The 25531-nt window shown below is 32.4% G+C and overlaps 3 protein-coding genes across 5 annotated transcripts; all 3 read right to left on the bottom strand.

Annotated features, from left to right (window-relative positions):
- LOC109330077 (putative E3 ubiquitin-protein ligase LIN) lies at positions 4462 to 8535 on the bottom strand. 3 transcript variants are annotated; one of them, XM_019564083.1, is made up of 7 exons: positions 7405 to 8535; positions 7145 to 7283; positions 6082 to 7046; positions 5827 to 5971; positions 5434 to 5688; positions 4954 to 5260; positions 4462 to 4736 (listed from the first exon to the last, which is right to left on the bottom strand). In XM_019564083.1, the coding sequence occupies exons 1-7, from the start codon at positions 8382 to 8384 to the stop codon at positions 4603 to 4605; spliced, it is 2925 nt and encodes a 974-aa protein (XP_019419628.1). In that variant the 5' UTR covers positions 8385 to 8535; the 3' UTR covers positions 4462 to 4602. The 3 variants fall into 3 exon arrangements, with proteins under 3 accessions (XP_019419628.1, XP_019419626.1, XP_019419627.1); XM_019564081.1 differs by having other exon boundaries at positions 5827 to 5974; positions 7405 to 8533; XM_019564082.1 differs by having other exon boundaries at positions 4462 to 4733; positions 5827 to 5974; positions 7405 to 8532.
- LOC109329808 (regulatory protein NPR3-like) lies at positions 9421 to 13532 on the bottom strand. Its single transcript, XM_019563645.1, has 5 exons — positions 13087 to 13532; positions 12364 to 13056; positions 11080 to 11833; positions 10527 to 10724; positions 9421 to 9938 (listed from the first exon to the last, which is right to left on the bottom strand). The coding sequence occupies exons 2-5, from the start codon at positions 12904 to 12906 to the stop codon at positions 9676 to 9678; spliced, it is 1758 nt and encodes a 585-aa protein (XP_019419190.1). The 5' UTR covers positions 12907 to 13056; positions 13087 to 13532; the 3' UTR covers positions 9421 to 9675.
- LOC109329200 (receptor kinase-like protein Xa21) lies at positions 18756 to 24589 on the bottom strand. The gene is made up of 5 exons (XM_019562871.1): positions 23866 to 24589; positions 22145 to 22507; positions 21710 to 21928; positions 19297 to 21297; positions 18756 to 19169 (listed from the first exon to the last, which is right to left on the bottom strand). Exons 1-5 carry the CDS (start codon positions 24539 to 24541, stop codon positions 18820 to 18822), a joined length of 3609 nt encoding a protein of 1202 aa, XP_019418416.1. The 5' UTR covers positions 24542 to 24589; the 3' UTR covers positions 18756 to 18819.

Here is a 25531-nt window from a genome sequence, read left to right as displayed (position 1 = left end):
TTGTTAATATTGCATTCATACTTATTATACAAATCTCTCACTTCTAGATTCATTTGGCTGCTCAAGAACAAAAGATTCAAGATTATTGGCAAGTTCCAGAACTTGTTCACTCAGTATCATCAAAAGAGGTACCTCCATGTTTTTGTCAAATGTTATATGTCAGAATATTCACATTCAAATTACATTACCCATTCTGCTTTCATAGAAACTCCACTTTTATAGAAAAAGTTAATGTGTTGTTCAAACTGAATCTAGTGTAGCTGCTAGAATACAAACATCAAACTTCTTTTTTATATACAAACTACATAACAAATTAAAGTACCCAAAGAATAGAGAGATATCCAGAAGTGAATAACATACATAGATACAACAATTGCACAAGGCTTATCGTAATTAATAGACTAGAACATTTTTTCAGTGTTCATCCAAAAATTGAGACATAAAACTGAGAAGCATACCTGAACAATGCTAAGGAAAAAAAACAATAGTACTTCAATTTTGACATCCATCATATTATATAAAGTTCATAAGTGCAAAAAATTGTTAACATAAACATAAATTGCTAACCTGATCATACAACAAGTGAAGGCATAAAAATTACGGTTTTTGTGTACCCGATAACCCGAATAGCAGGAAGTTGTGATGATCTTTCCATGAACACTCCAATTCTAGAAAACCCAGAACTTGAATTCTCAACCCTAGCTATTGATATTCATCAAGGTCTTCATCCTTCAACACTTCCACTACAGGCTCATTACTTTCTTTCCATAGTTCTTCATATTATTCATCTTCACAACAACTGCAAAACTCAACTTCCAGGTACAGAAATTTCAACTAGCCATTACAACAAAATCTCACCATAACCCATCAATCATAGAAACTTCAACTAGCAATTACAACCAAAATTGAGAATAACCCATCAAATAATCGATTTTATTAGTAAATCCCAAGCAAAAATTACAAAACTTTTACAGGAAAAAATGGTCCCTTTTGGATCCTACTGAAGAATAACAAATCCAATCATCAAATTGAAAGTTTCCAAATATAATTCACAAATCTCATCCCTGGAGAAATGAGACCATGAAACCTAAAAGACATCAACTTTGGTGTTGTAAATCAGAGAGAAAGGAAAGAAGTGAAGCTCCTATATATATATATATATATCTGGTTGGAATTTGGAATTATTATTTTCTTAACCTGTGATTCTCAAACATTGTCTGCAACAGAATGAAAACCCAAATAATAAACATATAAATTCTAAAGGGGAAAACGTTTATGGCGTAAAGAGCATTTGTTCATTCAGATCATCAATAAGAATGGGATGTGGAAAGAGAAAACAAGATTATCAGTTACTATTGCCGTTAATTAATGGAAAAATGAAACACAAAAAATTGGAAAATAGAAAATTTTTTATAAACTATTATCATTTACCCTTTATTTTTTAATTATTATTGACTCTTCAAAATATTAATACTAATTAAAACATACAAAAATATGCATACTATCGGTACAAGAATTTTATATACATATTAGATAAGACAATATATATGTATTAGATAGTAATTTCTACTACATTTTTCTAACATTGGGTGCGGTTCCTTAATGACAGTGCCTAATATTAAATTATGTTATCACAAAAATTTATACTGTCTTATTCATTGTTAAATTGTATTATTCAATGTTCATTTATATTATCTTTTTATATTCGAGTGTCCAATAATAGATGATAAATTGATAATATAAAAAATACTTACATTTATTGGTATATTCATATTAAATCCTATACTTATTTTATAAACCATCAAAAAGTGCTTATTTGCGCATATATGTGAGTTAAACAAAATATTTCATTCAAAGCCGTGTAATGTAACATGGGTTTGGGCATTGAATATAACTATCTTAGGGCTTGACTGAATTGAAATCGGGCCAGAAAATATTGGGCTAACCTATTGAGACCTTATTCAGGGGTCATCTAACCATATATTGTGTATCATATATTTTTATAACCCTTCTTTCATTTTTTTCTTCTTCATCTAATTGCATTTGATTTAAATAATGAGTATGAGTAAATTCAGATAAAATTTGTCCATTTCTATTGTATTTATTTGAGTGTGGGAACAAAAAGTTTATTTTATCTTATTTTCTCATCAAAATCACTTTTTCTAGAGTTTAAGCAGGCATTCTTTTTCTAAACCTAAAAATATAGAATGAACCAGGATATAATATAGATTCTTATGGCTCACTATTGAAAATTTTCTTAAACAAGTCTGATTAATTATAAAAAGTAAAGTAAATAAATTAAAAATAGTTTGACGAACAATAGAAACAAAAGATTAACAATGAACTAAGAGCAATCTCCACTCTCCAATCGAGAACAACATTTTCATTCTTTATTTGGATCACACATATTATTTTATAATTTATTACAACTCTCCATAAAATAAGACCGATATATATTTTTTTCACAATAACAATTATCATTCTTGTTTTTATATGAGTCCCACAATATATATTTTTTTTCCACAATAGCTATCTCTCTCATCACTTTCCCTTAGTTAAGAATAACAAAAAATTGTTCTTATTTAAGAACAAAAATCAGAAAATAAAAATAACACAATGAAACAAAATAAGAATGTTCTTATTCCGTGAAGAATAGTAATTTCTCTACCCACATGAAATGCTATTGTTGGTCCCTCCCTCAAATTCTCATATATGCCAATTTTTTTTTGGCATGAGGGAAGTGGCTCAAGTATTGTAGGCTTATATGTTAACATTTCTTATAAAGTAAAGTGATGATTTATGTACAAGACTTTTAATTAATGGAGTATTGGAAATATATGCAACTTTACCACAAATAGAAATACTTTTTTAGAATTTGAACTTTTAAACTCAAAATCAATAATGAAATAACTTTATTGTTGCATGAGGTTCACTTCTATTTTGCTTATAGAGTGCATACAAAAAAAATAAAACAATAATAGAGAGTAGCACGTGGAGTGAGGAACAAGAAGGTGATGTTATTAACTTTTGAGCTTAGGTTGTCAGCTTTAGTACACTACATTCTCATGTTTTTACTGTTCTATAGTGATTGTTCCTTTCATGCATACAATGACATTAGAATATACACAAAACATAGTGGGGTTACCACCCTTATCATTAATTGTATTGTCATACAAAATATGCATTCTCCAATCAAAACACTTTAACTTCCCAAAATGCATTAATTGGAAACCATATTCTCCCCACAATTTGGATGAAGTTTGAGGTATGAGGATCAAATTGTTCATAGAAGCAAGAAAAGGATAATGTACAGTCTGTTGATTGTTGACAACTCAGATTTGTCCTTTCATGTGGCCATTATACACAATGTTTCACATCATTACTCATATTTATACCACCTTCAGTAAATCCAATTGCATCTTCTATTCCATTTTTGAATCTAAATACTTACTTTATATTCGTTTTTTTCTATTAATTGTCCTAAAAAGAAAAATAATGTTTGATTCTTCATCTTGTTAAGAAGTAAGTCTTACCTTGCCTAACTTATTTTTTTTAGGCTTATTGAGCTAATCTTTTCGTTATCAATTGGTTTTAAGATGAAACTTTAGCATGATATGAAAGCCAAAGTCTAACTCCTCTCCAGTTGTCATGGGCCAAAAGATGCTCTTTAATCATGGGTTGAAGGTAACCATTCTTCTGGTCCAACAGACTTCTGTCGAGCAGACATGTTGAAAAGTATGTCTCATTCTCTTATAGATGATTTAAATACCTATTGAATTTGTCTTTTCTTTACCAGTTGTCAAAGTTACATTGAAGTTTATTCCTAATTTATGATATATGTCCTCTATGGTCATAGTTTCTTGCATTGAATGATGGCATTAGATTCACATAGTTATTAAATTATATTCCAAGTTGGTCGGTACATTTTGTCTGCAACTCTTGACAAGAAATGAAGATTTTTTATCCAAGAGATTCTTTTTATAGAGAAATGGATGCTTAGGTTGTCTCAGTCTGAAGCAAGCAGGTGCACATGCAGGACCACGTAAGTGTAGGTCACTATGCATGTGAACACATAAATAAATAAGTCAAAAATGCTGCTATACTTGTAGTATCTGTGAGTAAAATAAGTGCCACATGGAAACTCTATCAGGAATGTATGCTTAGTTGTAAATGATAGACAATACATGTGGCATCTCTTAGGTTGGACTCTTAGTAATATCGTCAAATATTTGAAAGATTTTCGTTGAAGACGGTTAATATAACCATAACATATTAATATGAGTCGACTCTACCTAGCAGGATAAAAACATGGTCGTTGGTTGTTGATTGAAATAAGTATGAACAAATGAGTAATAAGGAGGATCTAATTGTGGTGTATTAGCATTGAAAACTGTTTTTATGTGTTTTGTCACTTTTCTGTAGCTTCTTTCTTATTTAGGCTAAACAAGTTTTTCAGATTAGGAACTCATAATAAGCTATATCATGAACAAAACAAATATTATGTTCCTTGGGGCATAATATTCCATTTCAAACTATACAAAAATTCAAGGGTGATTACAGTAACCTTTATATGAAAGAATGAACATTGAAAGATTCAGCTTATCATTGTCTTGATTGCAAGCTGCTTTTTGAGATGATTGAGATAAGTTCATTGGCAGTCCATGTCACTAGAGACAGATTTCTGAGATTTCTTAGTGAGTGTTTATCCACTGATTGTAGGACAGAGACACATGCTGCTAGGAATATATACCAAAGTAAGGACAAATAAAAATTGTGAAAAAGTTAAACAAGCATATAATATAGCTATTAATATTGAAAATCAGAATCTATTCTGAAACCCTTTTATATGATGCCAAAATATAAAGTTTGAGAACAAAATTGAGACAACTAGTCCTATAGGACAAAAGTTAAAGTTTGGCATAGTTTTGGTGATGGCCAAAAAATAATTAGTACCTGAATTTTTGGTTAGAGAGAGCAATGAATATGAAGCTAGCACTCTTTCCTCAACATCTTTATCATAATTCAATGATTGTAGCAACTGTGGCCTCAAGATTGAAAAAGCCATTTGTGGCAACTTTCTACCTTCAACTAAGTGGAGGTAGTTGCTCATCCATGAAATAGTTACGAGGCTTGCACGCGCTAAACACGGAATGCCATTGGCTATTGAATCTGCAAGTGCTGACAGAAAATTCTTGTTTCCACTTTTGAATAAGATACAAGCTGCTCTTTTTTGCCAACTTTCATCTTCTTCATCTTTAGTCTAATCAGTGACACGTAGGGAAAATCAATCATTTCAAAAGGGCTTAAAAAAGGTACCACTAGTAGTAGTACTAGAAGCATGTTCTACTTGTGACTTGTGACTTGTGTGAGAAGTAAAGAAAGGTAATTTAAACATGACATAAAAGATAATCATAGTTATTAGCTAAGGCTTACATTGAAAAGTGAATCATGAACAATACTTTCGTTGCCGGGAAATGAATCTTCTAAGGAAATTTCTCGAAAACCGGCTTGTTGTAAAAGCCATTTTTCCATTAATGATTCTCCTCTGCAAGAAAAGTGGCCTCCTAATAAGAGTAGAGCTTTGGCTGATTGCTCTTGAACTCTATCATTAGATATTTGATTATTTAAAGTAGCTACAATTGCATCAATTGCTTCTTCTCTATATAAACTTCCCTTGATAGGATCTTCCTGCAACACAACTGCTATTCATTCCATTGTGAACTCTTCTAGATATTAAAATCAATTTCATGTAGAATGTAATATAACTTGGATCACTGAATATAAACCAATTGTTGCATATGATCACTAGTTAGTTGAAAGAATTACCATATGATCAAGCAGCAATAATATCACTGCAACGAAAGGGCGTTCTTCGGATGGAGCCTTCTGAAGGTAAACGAAGAAAATGTGCATTATGTTTAAGCCAGTCCATCCGTCTTTAATCCCTCTTAAGAAATTTAAAATCTTGGTTCTTCTGGCATGATTTCAAAAGACTATTAGTGTTTTTCTGTTAGAAAAACAAAAGGTAAACGAGGAAAAAAGGGCGAAAGATATCTGGACAGATAAGCAAGAAATGCATACCTATCAAGAAAGAGCAACTCAACTAGGACAGAAAAGGCATAGCCACTGGAATTTTGTTTATTTCCAAGAACAATGAGTTCCAACAAAGAAGTCTTATTTATATTATCAGCTAAAAAACTTCTACAGCTTCCTTCGGCTTGAATGCAACACAAAACTATAAAAGAAGCATTATATTTCTCATTAAACTTTCCTTCTTCAATTCTTCTCATTAGCAGGGTCAATCCCCCGAGTGAAAGAACTTGCCTAGCGTTCTCTAAATTCTTATCTTCATCGAAACCAGTAAGAAGTTGGTCCAAAAAGTAATATGCGGCCACTTGAGGACTGCATTGTACTGTGAATAGGGTCTGCAATTTGTCTCCGAATTCCAACACTCGAAGTACTAGTGGTACCCATTCTGATGATAACATCTGTTTTGCCTGTGGCTTTGATAGATACAGCAGAACTGCAGCTTTCAGAAACAGACTACTACTTCTTAGAAGTCTCACAAATATTTCTAGTTGAGGATCAGAGTTCAGTAGAATTTCACCAATTGCATTATTCCTTCCGATTAATTCTGCTAAAATTGATATAATCAATTCTAGAATATCATCTTCAGTTGAGGCAAATAACACCTCTATAATAGCTTCAATTACGGTAGTTTGTGTCAGTGCTTCTTCAATGAGAGGATCACCAGGAGAGTTCAACAAAGCTTTGGTAATCACACGAATCGCGAACTCGCATTCTCTTAGAATATCCGATGAACATAAAGTTCTAATAGCTCCAACAAAATCACTTGAGAAAACACTGGTTTCTTGTCTAACCAAAGCATTCTTCGATCTATAGTTGCTGTTCGCGAAGCATTCTGTTGGTATGGCCCTGCAAGAAAACCACTGCAAATAGTCCAATTTCTGTGACTCAGGCGATAATCGAGCATGACTCTTGTCAATTTGGCTTAAACATCTTCCAGGATACATATTGTCTTCTTTCTGTGAATTGTTAGAAAGGAGGTTATGTTGCTGAACTGCAATACTATAGTTTAATCAGAAGACTTACATATATATGAAATGAAGGAACTAAAACTAACCTTAATAGAATTGCAATTATATTCATCTCCACACAGTTTTTCATCAGTCGCCGAGCATGTACTAATTGTCAACACTCCATTCTGTTCACCAAGACCAGAAGATTTCTGCTCTATTTGGGGGCCAAACACTGCTTTGTATCTATTGCAGGGAACCAAAACATAAAGCACATAACTAATAGATATAAATACAAGTGTTTCTTGTAAAAAGATGGTTATTGTGGTGTATGCAGCTATGTATGTAAGATGTCCATGTTACTTACAAGTTTGGGTTGATGGAGGAATTTGAAATGGACGAATCGGAAGACCTTCTTCTCGATGATCCATAACTTGGTCTTGATGGCAAGGAAACAATAGGAAAAGGAGGCTCACTAGCCCCAACTTTAAGCCATTGCTTGTAGTACAAAGCAAACAAAGTAGTTCCAGTATCCATTTTTTCATTGTATACTTTGCTTAAAACCTTCATTTTCTTTTTCTTCACACCATGTTCTTCATTTGATAGGAACTCAAGCTCCTTGTTATACCAGATTTTGAGATGGAGAAGATGTGGAAGAAAAAAATGCTCCCAAAGATCAGGTAGCAAATAGGTTCTAGCCAAACATGGAGAATCACCAAACACTTGAAGTAAATGCTTAGATGAAACTCTTTCATTTTTCTGCAGCTTGTAAGCTATTGCCAAATACAATTCAGCACAAGCAGAAAGATTGGAATAAGATACACCCCAAGTTGAAGCATCCTTGGAAGTTTTAGAATTCAAAGATGCAACAATGGTTAAAATCTCAATGGAGTTTCTCAAATTTTTGGCATGTTTCTTAGTCCCTTGATCTTCTACTAATCTATCAACTTTTTCCATACCAAGTTCCATGTTCACAAAAAACTCATCATCACTTGAGTCCTTTATTCTTCTCTCCAACACAGAATTACACTTCTCTCTGATTGTTCCCCTGAAATGTTCATCTTTTACATATCTTCCAACATAACCACTAAGAATAGCAATCACTGCTTTAATAGCAACTTCATCCATAAGGGGTCCTGCAAAAGTTCTTGAATCTGCTGACACCAATGACTTAGAATTTGATCTTTCTGAAGATAAAGCAACCCTTTTGAATTGAGATGAAGAAGAACCATTTTTGTCTTTCTCTACCTTGTTCCTTGAGGAACCAAGGCTTTTTGGATCATGGCATATATATGAAGAAAGTGGTTTTTTATCTTGTGATTGAGGAAGTTCTTCAAAGGAAGACATTTGTTGGTGAATGAGATTTGATTTGAAAGTGTGAAGTTTGAAGAAGCAAGAAGAGACTCAATAACATTATTAGAAACTCAAAACCAGTAAGATAACATAGAGGGCACTGCAATAAAGACAAAGAAAGTGTTGGATATGGTGAACAGTGAATATGTGTTAAGAATACAACTCAATATTGGAATTTAATCTGTCTTTTCTACAATTTTATGATTTTTTAAAATTTTTTTTATTATGAGATCATTCATTCCTGATTTTTAGGTAGTTAGCATTATCAGTTAGGAATTTATGTACTTTAAGGAATCATGGGTCTATATAAGAAATAAGTTTAATGTTGTTGTTAATTCTTCTATTTCCAACAAACAAATTAGAAACAAGTTTTCGATAGTTGCGTTTTTAGTTTTCGATCGAACAACGTTATAATGCTTTAAAATTTCTATATCATTTGAAGATTTCCCTACTCCCTACACATATCCTCAAATGTTTATAAAATACTTGTAAGATCAAATAGCACTTATGACTAACTTGGTAGCAAAAGACTCCCTTTATAAAAAGGAAGAATAACTCATGACAATGATCTTTTTCTGTCTCTCTTTATAATCATTCTTCCTATGCATATTTTTCTATACTCACTCTAGTGTATTACATGAGAAAATAAGTTCATGCTTATCTTTAATGTTGATTCAATTTTAACTCCTTAATCAACAATTTATCTATTCAAAACCATCTTAAATTTAACTCATTAATCATTCTGGCCATGACCAGACATATATGCTGTCAAAGAAACAATACATGAGATTGGAATGGGGCAAGACAACAAAGGTAAAATTATCATTTTATATTTGTCACCTTTTAATATCAGCTATTCAATTTTTTAAGTAATGAATCAAGGGTAGCACTAAATAGGTAATAAAGCAATAGTTGATATATGGAATTAAGTACAACAAAACAGTAATTTTATGACAATGATTTACTATAACAAATTTTAAATTATTAATATCTTATAGCTAAGACTATACCCAAAAAAATATCATCCTTATGTTAAGGGAAAAGTCAAGATGCATATGAAATAGCAGTACAAAAAAATGACTCCATGTAATTTCTTAAATAATCTGTATTGTAAAGGGGAGAGGAGATTATTTTCAAAATACTTGCACAAGTTGATTACAAAAAAGATAGTAAGAGATCAACCTTCCCACTTTGTGTTTTCAGATACATAAGAAATGGTGGCTATATCACCATTTCAAATTTGCACTATATATGTGTATGCAAGTCATAGAGAAACTATGCTTTTTCACACTTTCCTAGCTTTGTAATGTACAGAATCTCTGAGAGATGAAGAGGATGATGAAGTTGAAATGCCGGTGCGGCTAAACCCAGCCTTGTCCTTGGTGAAAGCCTTGTAGACATCATCTTTGAGCTCCATGAAACGCTTCCTCTTCACTCCTTGCTCTTCTCGGGTTCCCTTCTCGAGGTAAAACAAATCAAGCAGGTCATCTTCCATGAACTTGTCTAACACTTCCGAGCAATGAGGAAAATAGCGTCGTCCCATCTCCACTGCCACCATCACAACAACCATAAGAACCGAAGATGGTTGGTGTCAGAAATGTAATAAAACACAAACTACTTGAGTAACAAGAGGAAAATAAACTTCTAACAAAATAATTTTAAGGATTATGCATCTGTAAGATGTAGGATCCAGTATAATCTAAACTTCTAACAGTAACATAACATTGGTCATTTTCCTTAGGTCGTGTTTGGTAGACATAAAATAGAACATGGTATATTTTATATTTTGACTCAACTAAAAGGATGGAACCAAAGAGAAAACGTGACACTTTGTTTTGTAAGGAATAGACACTTGATCAATTTAAAGAGTGAAGTACGCCATTACACTACGCACGCTTGCATGCTTTATGCAGTTTTCCATGTTAAATAATCTTCACGGTTTTTCTATTTTTACTAAGGACAACAATGATTTTTTATAAATGAGAAGCATAAAGATAAAAAGTGACCATGAGATTCCCTTTAAAGGTAAGGTAAACAATTGATAGCTTCACCGAGGAAGAAGGGAAAGAGAAAATACATAAGACTTTGTATCCAAGTAATTACCTTCGGAACAGACAATATAAAGGCTGGAATTACCTGTTTTCATTAGGGCTTCCATCCTGGAAAGAAGTCTTTTGTTTTGCATTATGGGAGTCTCATTGAGATCAACCTCCCTGATGCTTCCATTTGAACCTTTAGGTGCAGAAATACCAGCAAACTCCGATGTTGTCTCAGCATGTGCGATGTCCATGGCTAGTTTGGCTTCCGAAGGGAACAATAGTCTCGCAAATGCCACTGCAATAGGCAGTAAGTATTACTTCTTATTTGATGGTTTGAGTATAAGTATCCCATGAACAAAGTAAAATCAGTTATGAACAATAGATTTTCCTCAAAAAAGTATCCACGTTCCTAATTATCAACAAATTAAATGGAAAATAAATAACAAAAAGGTATGTAGAAAGAAAGAAAAGAAGAATATAAATCAGAGCAAGTATATGAAAATTATCTCCGGTTGTTAAAGTACATTAGTTTTCGGAATTTTCACTTCAAGGTATGAAATCAAAGCATTCTAAAACTTGGATGCACAATCCATGAGGATGATGTATAAAAGACAAGCAAAGAGCTAAAGATTATCATCCATTTCCCATACCCCTGTTCTCGAGGTATAGTAGCTTCATGTGGATATCATCGGCCATTGTGTGGGAAGATATAGAGGCATCCCCAGCCAATGGATTCCTTCGCATTTCTCTTTCAAGGACATCGATGCATATCCGATCTTTGTTTGTTTCTTTCCCCTGTTCTGTTTTTGCATGATAATCCTTTGGCCTTGTCAACCTTTTGCAAATACTAACAGCACTCTGACCATCAAATGTCAAATCTGATGCAAAAGCTCCTTTTGTAAGAAGTGATACTATAATGGAAGGCTCCTTACGCATGGCAGCAATGTGAAGAACCGTGTATCCCCGAGAATTCCGAAGATTGACATCAGCCAGACCCAAACTAAGTACCTCAGAAACAACCTTCGGATCACAGTAGGCTGCAGCATAATGGAGAGCATTGGCTCCATCTAAAGTAATTTCTGACTCATTCAAAAGAAGTTTAACAAGCTCAACATCATCTGAGTCTAATGCCTTGTGTATTCTAACGATTCGTTTTAGAGATATAGTGTCCACTACAGGAGGATCATCATTTTCAACATCTTTCTTAGGGTTGCGAAGCAATTTAACATTTTCTGATAGCTCAAACGGAAGCTCTTTCTGAATAGAGATCCAGTCTAGGTCTGATCGTGCGACCCTGTCAACACATTGAGTGACAAGTTGACTCAATTGACAATGGAAAGCAACCATGAGAATTGGTATAACATCTTCCACAAGTGCCCTTCCTATAAAGTTAAGAAGACGTCTCTGCACAAATTAAAGTATTAAGTAGTTTCTTGACCCTCAAGCTTGATCAGACACAATATTGGTAGTAACTTACATGCAAAGTTAATCTAAATGTACTTTTTACAAGGATTAGCACATCAAATAGAGTCCATTGTATTCAGTAGTCAATACTTCGATAAAGCTACTATGGAGCTAAGGTCAATACCTAGTGCCTAGGCACGAAATCTGTACGAGGAATGACGCTAAATAAAGCAACATATATGGTACACTAATCATAAAGCTCAATTTCAGACTCCTTTAGAATCAACTGATGTAAAAGTTTGGTTGAATTAACAATTAATCCTAATTAAAATGAAATCCCTCAACTTCATCATCCACAATTTCTTTCTTGGCATTAATGTGTGCCACCAGAAATTTCCTTATTCCCCCTTTCTAATGCAGAATGGACATACAGGAAAATCATTATTAGAGAATATAGATATCAAATATTTCTAAAAAGGACCAAGTAACTAGGAATGGACTTAATTAAATGACGAAAATAGAATCTTTACCTGGAAAAGTGATACCAACTCCGGTATTTGAAAAATAGATGATGCATACATCAATTCCACAGCAAAGTTAATTGCAGGTCTACAGGAATCATGAAGACACACATTGTCAACACAAGTAGATACCTCGGTCGGAGAGGGCTTTATTTTTCCGGTATATACATAGCCTAGAAATATGTTGAAGGCTTCATATCCAACCTTACCATAAGGCAACATATCACTCATGAAATACTTCAACTTCCCTTCTTTTTCTGATGAGTTTTTCTCTTTCTTGAATAATTCATTGAAAAACTTACTCCTAGAGGCCAGGATACATCGATGAACACCGACCGAAATTCCTTCAACTACGATGTCAGCATCACTATAATCAGAATCAGATTCAACCAAAAGCTGCTCCAAATTAGAGCTAAGCTTACTCAAACTTATGACATCAAGGTTAAGACCAGGATCAGTGCCATAAGAAGTACACATGTTGTGGTTGACTGAACCATTCGATAAAGATGATGTAAAGCTTAAAGATGATGAAGGTTCAGCTGAATGAGCCATTAAATACACTTGAGAACCTAATTGATTCTAGAAAGGTAGAACATATTCAAAAACATCACACTTCAATGTTCCCTCACAGATTGAATTCCAATAACTTTTCTAATGACTAATTGAAGCAAAGACCAAAAAGGAAAAAAAAGCAGAAGCAACCTATAAATAGAAACTATGAATGATAAACACTGATAAATATTATGTAATCAAATACATGACATCTAAGAAAGAGTCAAACTTTCAATATAAATCTTAAATCACCCTATGGAACAGAAAAAATGATATATCTGCAAAAATTTGAACACATCAAAACTACTACAACAACAACAAGAAAGATTAAGAAGCGATTTGTTTGAATTTCCAGAGCCACCAAAGCAGCATAATCAAAGAAAACCCAAAACTGATAAGGAATTTAAGAAAGGGGGAAGCCGACCCAGTAGGAGAAAGTAAAAACTTTTGGTATTAGATCTATGGAAATGAGAAAAAGGTTTGAACTTTGATCGACCCAGAAAACGAAAAGAGAAAGAGAATCTAAGGGAAATTACAGAGAAGACTTAGAAGTCAAAGGTTAAAAATTTGCGAAAGGAAGCTTCGTTTATCGTTGTCACAGAAGAGAGAGAGAACATGAATGTAATGTAGATGAAGTAGTTTGGATGACGACAGAGATGACGTCAGCGTCCGAAGCTGGGGTTGGCTTACGTTAACACTGACGTCACTACTCAAACACTACCAAAGGCTCTTGCCTCGTTGAAGAAAAAGTCATATTTATGGGAAAGCATATGTCCCTACAAATTGTGTAATTTATATAATTAGTTAGAAAAAATATTTTTACTTTTAAAATTAAAAATTAATTATTTTTATAATAAATCATAGGTGATATAAGTACATGTAGTAATATAATTTATGAAAGTACTCATATTTATATATTATGACGGATTTAATATGTAATTATACTAACAATTTAAGTGTTTTTTCACTATAGTAAATCATTCATAATTTATATGTTAATTAGTATTGACTTTCAAACAAAAGTAATACGAATAAATAGTGAATGATAAGTTGACAATGTAATCTATTTTATGTTAACGATACGGTACATTTCAAACTCTATTAAAATTTAATATGTATACACTTATTCAAAGATTTGGTTTCTATATTTCATCACACATTTCACATTGTTTTTATGTATTAATTAAACAAGAGGGAATGGAATGGACGGTGTGTTTCATTTCATTAGTTAGGTGGATAGAATGGTAGATAACTTATTAAGTGTATAAATGTTTATACAGATATAGATTACATATTTTGGCAAATATGGATAAATATTTACACAGGTGGATAGAATGGTAGATAGAGTATAATAATTATATATTGATAGTGTAAAAATTTATACACGATCAATACAATATTCACTATTCATTTGCATTACTTTAAATTAAAAGTTAATAAGATTAAAAATAAAAATAAATTGATATAGTGACATATATTTACACTCTTTAAATTATCCAAAGGAACATTTTTTGAGTTACTTAAACTAAAGAGACTCGTATCTTGATATTATGGGTATATTTATATCAAGGTATTTATTACATAAGAAATCTCAACCATCTTTACCAAGTGCTGGCACACAATTATTCATTTGTAAAAGACAATGATCCAAAACATCATATTAAGCGATATTTTATCAAATTATTAATTAAATCATATCTTTCAAAGCATCTTTAATTTTACTATCGTAGTTAATACTTGTTTTTTCCCCTTTGACTGGGTATTCCACAACATAACTATCATAACAATCACCATAACCTACCACCACTTTTAATTAGCTAACACTCTTGGAATGCAAGCGACCAGATAATCATGCTAAAATGTCAAATATTTAATTTTTGGTAGCGACACTTATTAGAAGAGACAACCACATCCACAAAAGGTATTAGTTCATTACAAAAAGAGTAAGATAATATCATTGATAATACAAAAAAATATTAAATATGTTAAAATACTTTTTATTAAGTGTGATAAATTACTCATTTTGTGTGTTTTTAAATGTTTTATGCATAACTTGTTTTCTATTAAATATGGGAACATTGCATACTAGCATTCTAGCAAGTTGGATATATACTATATAGGTTAATATTTGCTGACATAATACCTTAATTATTGATGCATGGCTACAGTAAAAATATTATTTGCTGACATGCTATCTCAATCATTGATGTCAGGATGATATCATGGTTAAGTTGAGTCAAATATTCTATCAGGCTTTGCTTGGTTCTTCATATACTTGATTAATAGATTAAAAAAATATCATTCTTATTTTAGAATATCAAATAGATTTTGGAAGGGTACTCAAATATTTACCTTGTATTCTTGTTTGAAGGTTAAGCAATGTTGAAAATATTAAACATAGCTACATCACAAGTGTTTTGGGAACGACACTCGTTAAGATGGACATTCACAAACCTAAAATGAATTAGTTCCTTACCTAAAAAAAATATTTTTCGTGGTACCGAAAAAACATGAAACTATTTGTCTTCTTTTTATTGGTTTAAGTAAAAAGTGAAAACATTCAAAGAAAAATACTTTACTTTTGTCTTTGACCTGTAGTAACATAGTGATAAGATTAACTTTCTATTCTCTAGTCCAAATGGTAGAGGTTGTCTTGGAGCACAATTCACCTCCACGTTGATCAATCACTTTTAGATAGGTACATTTGTTTACTTCATTCGTGAATGTATATTTTTCCATTGACCTACAAAAACAATAGCTTTATTTTGCTGAAAGTTTACACCATAATTTCTGATTTTGATCTTATCTACCTTGCCAATTTTGTGAAAGTATTTCTATTTGGGTTTCAAGTGAAAGCTTATTTCAAGCATGGTTTTGTGCCTTGAGGAACTTCATTACTGTACCTACTTCATAATGTTCATGCATTAACACATTCATTTATTATATTTCTACTGCGTTAGGTAACCATGTTCAACAGGGACACAATCACATTTGATTCGTGTCATTCCATGGTGCATTATTGCCCACGTTGTGATCAAAGAGTAAAGTGGTGATTATTAGCATTTTGGTACTGCGACAATGATAGTGCCACATTATTATTGCATATATGTGGGATTGTCATGTGGTCATACACAGTATAGGAAGCTACCACTTTTTGGTTTCTAATCTTGTTCTATCAAATGAAGAAAATCTATGGAATTGGTTGAGATTTTGGCTTTTCAAGATTCATATATATATTTAATATGTTCTGTACTAATGTCATATGTGATAAGAATAGGACATTGGAGGAATTTTCCTATGAGCACAATCCTGTTTGAGACATTGCCTCTCTGTTTGACCCCATATGGAAGTTGTGACTGAAAAACAATTCTCATTGACACCAAAACTGCTATACATGGGTTTATCTACATGCACTAAGTAAAAATCTAATTCGGGTTAATCATAAGCCATGACTAATTGCAAGGGTCTACAAGTCACTGAAGTTGTTATGGTGGTGGGGGCTCTAGTTGTGCAAATCGGTGAGATTGCTGCACTGTGATGCAGCAATAAGATCATCCAGGCTTGAGTCCTTCCTCCTTCATATGCATTGAGTCCTATGAGATACTCTACTTTAGAAGAAATGAAGCTTAATGCTGGCGGTGCTTATTTTAAATGGGGTGGGTATTTGGTGTGCTTATTTTAAATGGGGTGGGGTATTTGGTGTGTTACAACTCTTGGAGGCTTAAGAGTTAGCCTCAACACAGTGGTAAAGTTATTTGACCTGTGGTTTGTATTATGAGTTCAAATATTGGAAACGGTCTATCTTCGTTTGTGATGGTAAGACTATATACATATACCCTCCTAAGATCCCACTAAGTGGAAGCCTCATACATCAGGCTGCTCTACTACTCTTGGAGGCTTCTAATGTTATTTTGAGGAAGTGTGGGCAATACAAAAAGGCTCTCCAATTTGCACTCAACTATAAAACACCCGGCAATACATTAAAAGAGGGCAAATAGTTATGGTGGCCATTTCACTTGCTTCTTTACTAATAGGAATGGCAATATCGAACTCAGTCTTTGATGACTGGGCTCATCAGTCCAAGGTACAAAGTGAAAGGCAGTTACAAATTTGTGCCTGCATGTGGTCGAACATGTTGGTTAACCACTCCAAGGTGTGAAAGACATGTATGTATTGCTTATATACACTCTAATGGGTTGACACAGAAATAACAAAAAAGAAATTTCTTCAATAAATTTTCTCAGCATTTCAACCCTGTGTCCATTTTCTCTATAGCACATGAGAGGATCAATTCCCATTGAACACTATGCTCAAGTGAAAATGGAGTATAGCTTCACTAAGTGGACTGAAAATAAGCAACTCATTTCATATCAAAGACTGAGTTTTACATTGGTTGTCGACTGCATAACACAAACTTCACCGATGTATAACATCATCCATACATAGACATGCTCATTTGATAGTTTATAACAACAATATCATTGGAGTGAATGCATTCTACATAACTTACAGCATCAAATCAAATCTTACATGAAGTCTCCAAGTAGACACATCAGTCTCCATTGCTGACAAAAATACCCAACCATCATAGCCTTATCATTGAATAATTTTCATCTTAGCTTTAGCTGAATCAAGTTGCTCTATCAAACACAACAAATTGGGAGAATTTATCAACAACAACAAAAATGCTGCACTTCATATGTTAACTATAAAAGAAAGAAGAAAATTGAAGAATCATTACTCTGCTCCATTGTAGTTGCTTTTGAGACAGTTGTACGAAAAAACAAGTTCCCATTTCTCTGATAAACAGCCTATAATAATAATAATAAGAAGTAATTCATGAATCTTGTGCTGTAACCCTAATTATACATATTGAAGCAATTGCGTTAAACCTAACCTAACTACAATCATAGCAACCACAATTCAATACAAGAACGGGTGAATGGTAATTTAGTATAAATAAAGGGAAAAAGGAGAAAAGTAAATAAATTTAATAAAAGTTACTCTGGAAGAAGGAAGGTTTTCGAGTTCAGCGATGGCGATTTCATGGCTCCTGGCTTGCTTTGTTAGATCAACCATGCTTGGATTTGAAGCCATTATCCTGTAATCGATTCTAGATTAATCCACTTTTCAATTATAATTCCACTTTTTTTTCCTAAACAATAAACCCTTATTCTATCAGATTTAAAGGAACAATTTAATCCTTGGAACTTAGAAACCCTAAAATCATTTTAAATATCAATCAAAATTAGTTCTTTCTAATATCTTTATAAAATTTTGAAATATTTTAGTTTATTCGATATCACTTAATATGATTTGTGTTTTTATAATTCAAAGCAGTATGCTTGAGAAATTATAATAGATATTACATCTCACCTTTAAACATTTAAGTAAATTATACTTATTTTTTTTGCATTTTATTGAAATTATATAAAAAAAATTATTTTAATTTTTATAAGTGTATAAATCACTCTTACCTTAATTTATATATATTATAAGTAAGTGTAATGATTTAAAAAATAGTGATAAGTATGATTAAGTTAAACTCAAAATATATTGTGTAATTTACGATTAATTATATATTAGTTAAGATAAATTATTAATTTGTAAATTAAATTTATATATATAATTTGATTATGTAATTACTGGAATTTTGGGAGGAACAAAAAAAATGAAGAAATGTACGTTCTTTTAGGCCGTTAGTTTTTGTTTTTTCTTACAATAGATGTAGGCTGGACTAAGCGAGGAGAAAGCTTGAATTTTTCTTATATGGGTGGTTCATAAATATAGCAAAAATAAACCTTAGTACATTGATCTGAAAAATAACATAAAGTATAACATACTTATAGCATAAAATAAACCTTAGCACAGTGATTAATTAACTAGTTCACAACCTTTTTAGCATAAATATTGTTATACAATCTGTAAAAATATGGTTCTTATTTTGTTTAAGCTGTCTAAGACTTCCTTCATGTTCATTCTCTCAGCTGGTGAATCTGAAGAACAATTGAAAGCCAACTCCATGATACTTAATAAAGCTACTTTCTTTGGAGGAATAAATAATTCCTCTTCCTCCATCAAGTTAGGATCAACAATATGAATGATCTCATTTAGTAATAATGAATCTTTAATCCATGACCTTAAGCTTAGTCCATCTATAAACATTTCATCTGTTGGCCTCTTTCTTGTAAACACTTCCATCAGCATAACACCATAGCTATACACATCTCCTTTAATAGACACAATACCTTCTGATCCATATTCTGCAATCACAATTTCCATTGATATATTATACATGCACACTAAAAATATCCTTGCCTAAAAACTTCATATACTACATTATAATACAAGAAATCAAAATAAAGGACAGCAAATATACGTAATCAGTACCTGGAGCCATGTAACCAATAGTTGCTAAGGTGTTGGTAAGTTCTCTAGATTGTCCTTCTTCTAAGAGTTTAGCAATGCCAAAGTCACAAACATGAGCAACCATATCTTCATCCAACAAAACATTACTTGGCTTCAAGTCACAGTGCACCACTGGTTTTGAATTACCATAATGAAGATAATCCAAAGCAGATGCAACATCTATCATTATATTCAACCTTTGTAAAAAAGGAATGAAATAGTTATAAGAATACAACCACTTCTCCAAGCTACCATTTGGCACAAATTCAATTACTAGAGCTTTGAAATCAAATTCATTTGAACAGCTAGTAATGACTTTTACTAGATTTCGATGACGAAGATTGCGCATTGCTTCACATTCTATGTCGAAACTCCTTGATGCCCCTTGCACATCCAAGTTGAAGACTTTAACTGCAACAACCATTCCATTTGAAAGCACACCTCTGAATACAGAACCAATACCCCCTTTACCAATAAGATTGCTATCATCAAAACTTTTAGTTGCATCCGAAAGTTCATAGTAGGAAATTCGACTCGCAAATCGGAATGATGGTAAGACAACAATACTTGACCCTTTACTATATTTTCTCATGTGTATTATGAGAAATGCAAAACCAATAAGTGCACCAAAAAGAGTTAAGGGTAAAACCAACTTCAACACAAGCTTTTTGGTTTTCTTGCCATGTTCTGCTCCTCTAGGACATGGTGGAACATGTAGATCAGGTCTACCACAGAGTGCACTATTCATCATGAATGATTTAGCTGTGAAATTTGCAAATTCACCACCAGAAGGAATTTCTCCTTCTAATCTATTATAAGACAAGTTGATAAATCGGAGATAAACAAGTTTCTCTAGAGACTTGGGGATAATGCCTGATAAAGTATTGTTGGAAAGGTCCAAATATTCCAAACTTAGCATGCTGCCAAATGAATCAGGAATAGGCCCTTGTAACATATTATTTGCTAATGAGAGGTTTATTAATTTCTGTAAATCACCAATATCACTAGGAATATTCCCTGAAAGCTTATTATTTGATATATCCAATTTTATCACAGCTTTCATGCCACTTATATCAGTTGGCAAAGATCCACTAAAACCATTAAAAGATAAACTCACTTCCAATATGTCACTAAGGCTCCAAAGGGTAGAAGGTATAATAGAGTTTAGGTTATTGTTATCCAAATAAAGTTTTCTCAGTTTTGTAAGACCCCCCAAGCATTCTGGCACTAGCCCAAAAATATTGTTATTGTTAAGAGACATCTCAGCCAAATTTGTTAGTTGACAAATCTGATCTGGGATAGAGCCATTAAGGTTGTTGTCTGAAAGATCCAAACGTTGGAGAAACAACAAAGAGCCAACTGTACTAGGAATTTGTCCGAAGAGTTGATTGTCGCGAAGACTAATATCGAACAAGTTCTTTAAATTTCTGATCTGTGAAGGAATTTGACCCTTGAGATTACAGTTCCATGCTAAAAAAGATTGCAATGAGTTTGAGAGATTTCCTATAGAACTTGGAAGTACTCCATTTAGAGGATTGTATGATAATACAAGACTTTTTAGTTTCCTACACTTTGTCAATGAAGTTAGGAAACTAATTTCTGAAGAAGCTGGATCACTAGTCAAATTGTTTCCTAATAGTCCAAGTTGTTGTAGGTTTATTAAATTTCCTATAGAATCAGGTATAACTCCTGTGAATGAATTGTTGATAAGTAATAGGCTAGAAAGCATTGAAGCATTGAAAAGACTAGTAGGAATTTCTCCACTCAGAGAATTGTTTGTAAGGTAAAGGAATTGGAGATTGGAAAGGGTATGATATGGATAAATTGGAAGATTTCCTGAGAGTTGGTTATATGATAGTGACAGACTTTGTAACCCTGAGATGTTGAAGATACTTGATGGAATAGATCCTCTCAAGTTGTTATTTTGCAAATGCAATATAGCAAGGTTTTTCAAGTACTCACCAAGCTCATAAGGTATGGTACCTGCAATAAAGCATCAAAATTTAAATTGTTGGACATCAATGAGCTATGTAATAAACTAGCATAATTAAGATTTATACTACTCATTTTATACTCAACTTATACTTTACATTGAGTATAAAATGTCATGATAGTTATCCAAAAGTATAAGACTCTCCAATAACTTCGGGTCACTAGGCAACAACTTATCGTTGCGCTAAACTTTACTATGAAAAAACAAATCTTAATTAATTTATTAATTTCTTCATATTTCCTTTGAATTTTCATAACGTTTTGTATATAATTCATCTAAGTGTTTAATTGGACATAATTGTCCATAAAATGAAAGAATAGTCACAATAAAATAAAGCATTGATTTGAATGCTGCAAAGTAGTAATACATAAATGAAATTAAGAAGGAATATGAGATGAAAACCTGTGAAAAAGTTGAATCCCATTAGTAAACTTTTCAATGAGGTGCAGTTGCTAATAGACTTTGGAATGATTCCTCCAACTTTATTATTTGTTAAATTAAACTGTTGAAGTAAGGGAGAATTCTGACACATTGTTTGTGGAAGTTTACCAATAAAGAAATTGTCCCTTAGATTAATTACTCTCAAAGTGGAGATGTTGAAAAGAGATGCTGGAACTTCACCTGCAAAATAGTTAAATATAAATATCAATTCATTCTAAATGCTTCATACTCATCACTCAAATCATTTTTATTTCTTCTAACCAAGTTTTTTCTATACACAAATAATACAAGTTAATTAGACCATTATTCAGATTAAAACATGTGTGTAAATTGAGATAAGATGTATTAACACTGAATCAAATATAAAGATTGATAAAAAATAATGAAATAATATACCTGTTATATTGTTGTTACTAAGATCCAACACCTGAAGCATAGGTAATTTCCCAATCTCATTAGATATGTTACCATTTAATCTATTACCAATAACCTTCAAATATTTGAGCTGTTTACATTGAAGCAAATTTGATGGAAATAGACCAGAAAATGCATTGCCAGATAGGTCAAGCATTTCAAGCATTGGAACTCCATTACACAAGTCCATTGGAAGAGAACCAGATAAATTATTGTAAGTGAATTGAATCTCTTCAAGAGTTGACATGTTGAACAATGACAATGGTATAGAGCCTTCAAGTTTATTTATGCTCAAATTTATACTTCTAAGCTCTGACAAATCTCCAAGTTTTTGAGGAATGTTTCCTACCATTTAGAGGAAAAAAGTTAAGGTTGATTAGATTAATCACCTCAAATTAATACAAATGTAAGTCATATCTCTACAATTAAGAATTAAAGAAATTAAAGATATATGAAAGAATACAGAAAAGTTTAGGTGTTGTCTTATAAGTACTTATAATATTGCTTTTCACACTAAAAACATATAATATGTAGTGGTGAACCTAGAGGTGTTAATGAGCTAAATTTTATGATTGATGGGTGAAAATAGCTTATTTGAGATTCACTTATTTATTTATGGAATCAAATGTGAAGTTTGAGTTTGACTTATTTAAAAATTTAATGCTTAAATTTGACTTATGTAGCTTAGTTATGGATTGATAATTTTTCTTTTATAAAATTTAATTTCTTCCTAAATCATTCCTATAATTTCATATTTCACAAAATCATAAAATATAAAATCAAAATATTTTTTTAACATTCAAGATTTCTCAATCTAGCTCATTTATCCAAAATAAAATTATAGTACATATATATGCAAGTCATGCAAGATATCCACTTGCTCTTAATGTCAAGGTTATACAGATTAAGCTTGACTCATTTTAATAATCAAGCTCGTCTCTAAACTCAACCTTCTTTAGCTAAACAATGGAATATTTAATAAGCCAAACTCAAATATTCATCAACAACTTGGTTTACTTACTCATGGCCTATAATAGTAATTACATACATCTTAATTCAAATGTTCCATTCTGATCAACCGAATATCCAATATGTTTGGATGGTCCTCCCTCTCAACCGGTCAAGGCCTATGTCAACGGACTTTACAGACTCATTGACCGGACTCACCATGTCGGGTTTGGGACCATCTCTGCTTGACACGCTGCTAACAACACACCGTTGTAGCATCTGTTATCCCACCTCTCCTCCTGCCAACACGGCCAGGACAAATCTGAGATGTGGCTACCAGACCTGGCACAAGCAACAAGTCAACTATGCACAGAGTATGAGCCTGATATGGGAAAATAGCTCCCGACATGCCAGAATGGTCGGTTAGAGCAACAGTATCCTCAAATACACGTCATTCATCTCAACCACTATAAATAGGAGTATCCCCAACGGGAAATATCTCTATTCATTAATATTCCTTCATTAATTATTCTCTAAGATATATTCTCTACTTCCTACTACCAATATACTCATATTGACTTGACAATCGGAGAGCCTTTTCAGGTACCTCCATCGGCAGGTCCAAGTCAACCTCCACCCAGGTACTAAAAGAATTCTTGCCTAAACCTTCAGTCCGACCTATCCGATCAACCACAAAAGAACACCATATAGAACCTAGTAACTAAAATTTTCTTCGTAAAGATAGAATAAGATACCTGATAAGGAATTATAGGACAAATCAACCACTTGCAGTGTGGAAATATTGAAGATTGAAGAAGGAATATCACTAGATAGCCCATTGTGTGCCAAATCCAAAACAGTCAAGTTTGGAAGCCTTCCAAGCTCTGGTGGAATGCTCCCCTCAATGGAATTAAAGCTCAAATCCAATCTCTCTAGCCCTTCCAAGTTGGATAGTGATGCAGGAATTGAACCTGAAAAACTGTTATTACATAGACTCAGAAACTCTAGTTTAGATAACTCCCCCACCCATGTTGGAAATTCTCCACCAAAATTGTTGTTGCATAAGTTGAAACTCTCCAACCTAGATAACAAGGCCAACTCATTGGGAACTATTCCATGAAAGCTATTGTTGTGAAGGTCAAGTTCAACAAGAGAAGATAAATTTCCCAAGTTAGAAGGAATTGTACCATTTAAACCCATGTTTGGTAGAGTTAGGGTTATGACTCTACTGAAGTTGGCATCACAAGTGACCCCAACCCAGTTGCACTTTGAGGATGAAGTAGACCAATTATTGGCCAATATGTTTTGAGGGTCTAAAGTTATATAAGATTTAAAGGCTAGTAATGCAGATTGGTCTATATCTAAGGAAGCCATTGCCATGAAATAGTGAAATGAGAATAGTAAAGTGAAAAGAAAGTAAGTTTTGTCCATAACTATATGTTGAGCTATTCCTTACAAGTTTCTGAACAAACAAAACTAGCAGTATATCTGTATATATAGTGGTGGTGCATTGGTGCAATAATTGTTATATATTGAAGACTGCTATATATGCGGTAAACAAATATTTGTTTAATATTGTTTGAAAATCAAAGTCTTGTGTTTTGAGTGTTGACACAATCATATGGATGAAAAAGTCTTTGCAAAGGTGTCAACTGCCAACAAGGTTACCAAAGATGTGTTGATTTTAGGGTTTTACACAATCTTAGGTAATTGTTAAGATGCGTACAAAAAGAACAATATCTTCTCAATTATTAATGGAGAGACAAGTAATTATTTCTATTCATATTTCCAATAATAAAAATGTAATTTCATGATGAATAAAATGATAAAAATGTAATTATATGTCGTCTTTTATATGTTATTGTGTATCACTTGTCTCGAATCCTTACTCATAAAAAAAGTTTGAATAAGATTTATGGTTGATCTTAAGTTATTAATCTTAGTTGGTTGTATTTATATTGTGTATGTTCACACTATTAAGAAAAAATGTGTTTGTTATAGTTCAATTACAATCATAATACAATTACACATATTATGAAAACCATAATATTGTGACCTAAATTGCATCCAATTTTAAAACATTAGTCCTATAATGGTATTCTTTAATTTTAGCTCATGTTTAAACTGTATTTTTTTTAAACCCTCATTTTAATATTTTCAGAGACTAAAAACTTATTAAATAGTTAGGGGCTATCAAAAACTGTCATATTTACTTGAACCAGTCCTAGAGAGTGGGAGGATTCCTACTTATGGTAATAAACTTCTTTTTACTTTGGAAAAAAGCTTTAGTAACCAACAACATTCAATATAGTTTGTAGATGATTAATTTCCTCAAAGATGAATGTATGTTATTTGTATAATATAGAAAAGTCAATTTTAAGTATATTCACATATAAAAATGAATTGATTTGGAATTAGTTT

The sequence above is a fragment of the Lupinus angustifolius genome, chromosome LG16 (genome assembly GCF_001865875.1).
Source record: "Lupinus angustifolius cultivar Tanjil chromosome LG16, LupAngTanjil_v1.0, whole genome shotgun sequence".
NCBI classification, from domain to species: Eukaryota; Viridiplantae; Streptophyta; class Magnoliopsida; order Fabales; family Fabaceae; genus Lupinus; species Lupinus angustifolius.
The sequence above is the reverse complement of the archived record's forward strand: the minus strand, read 5'-3'. Positions and strand labels throughout refer to the sequence as shown.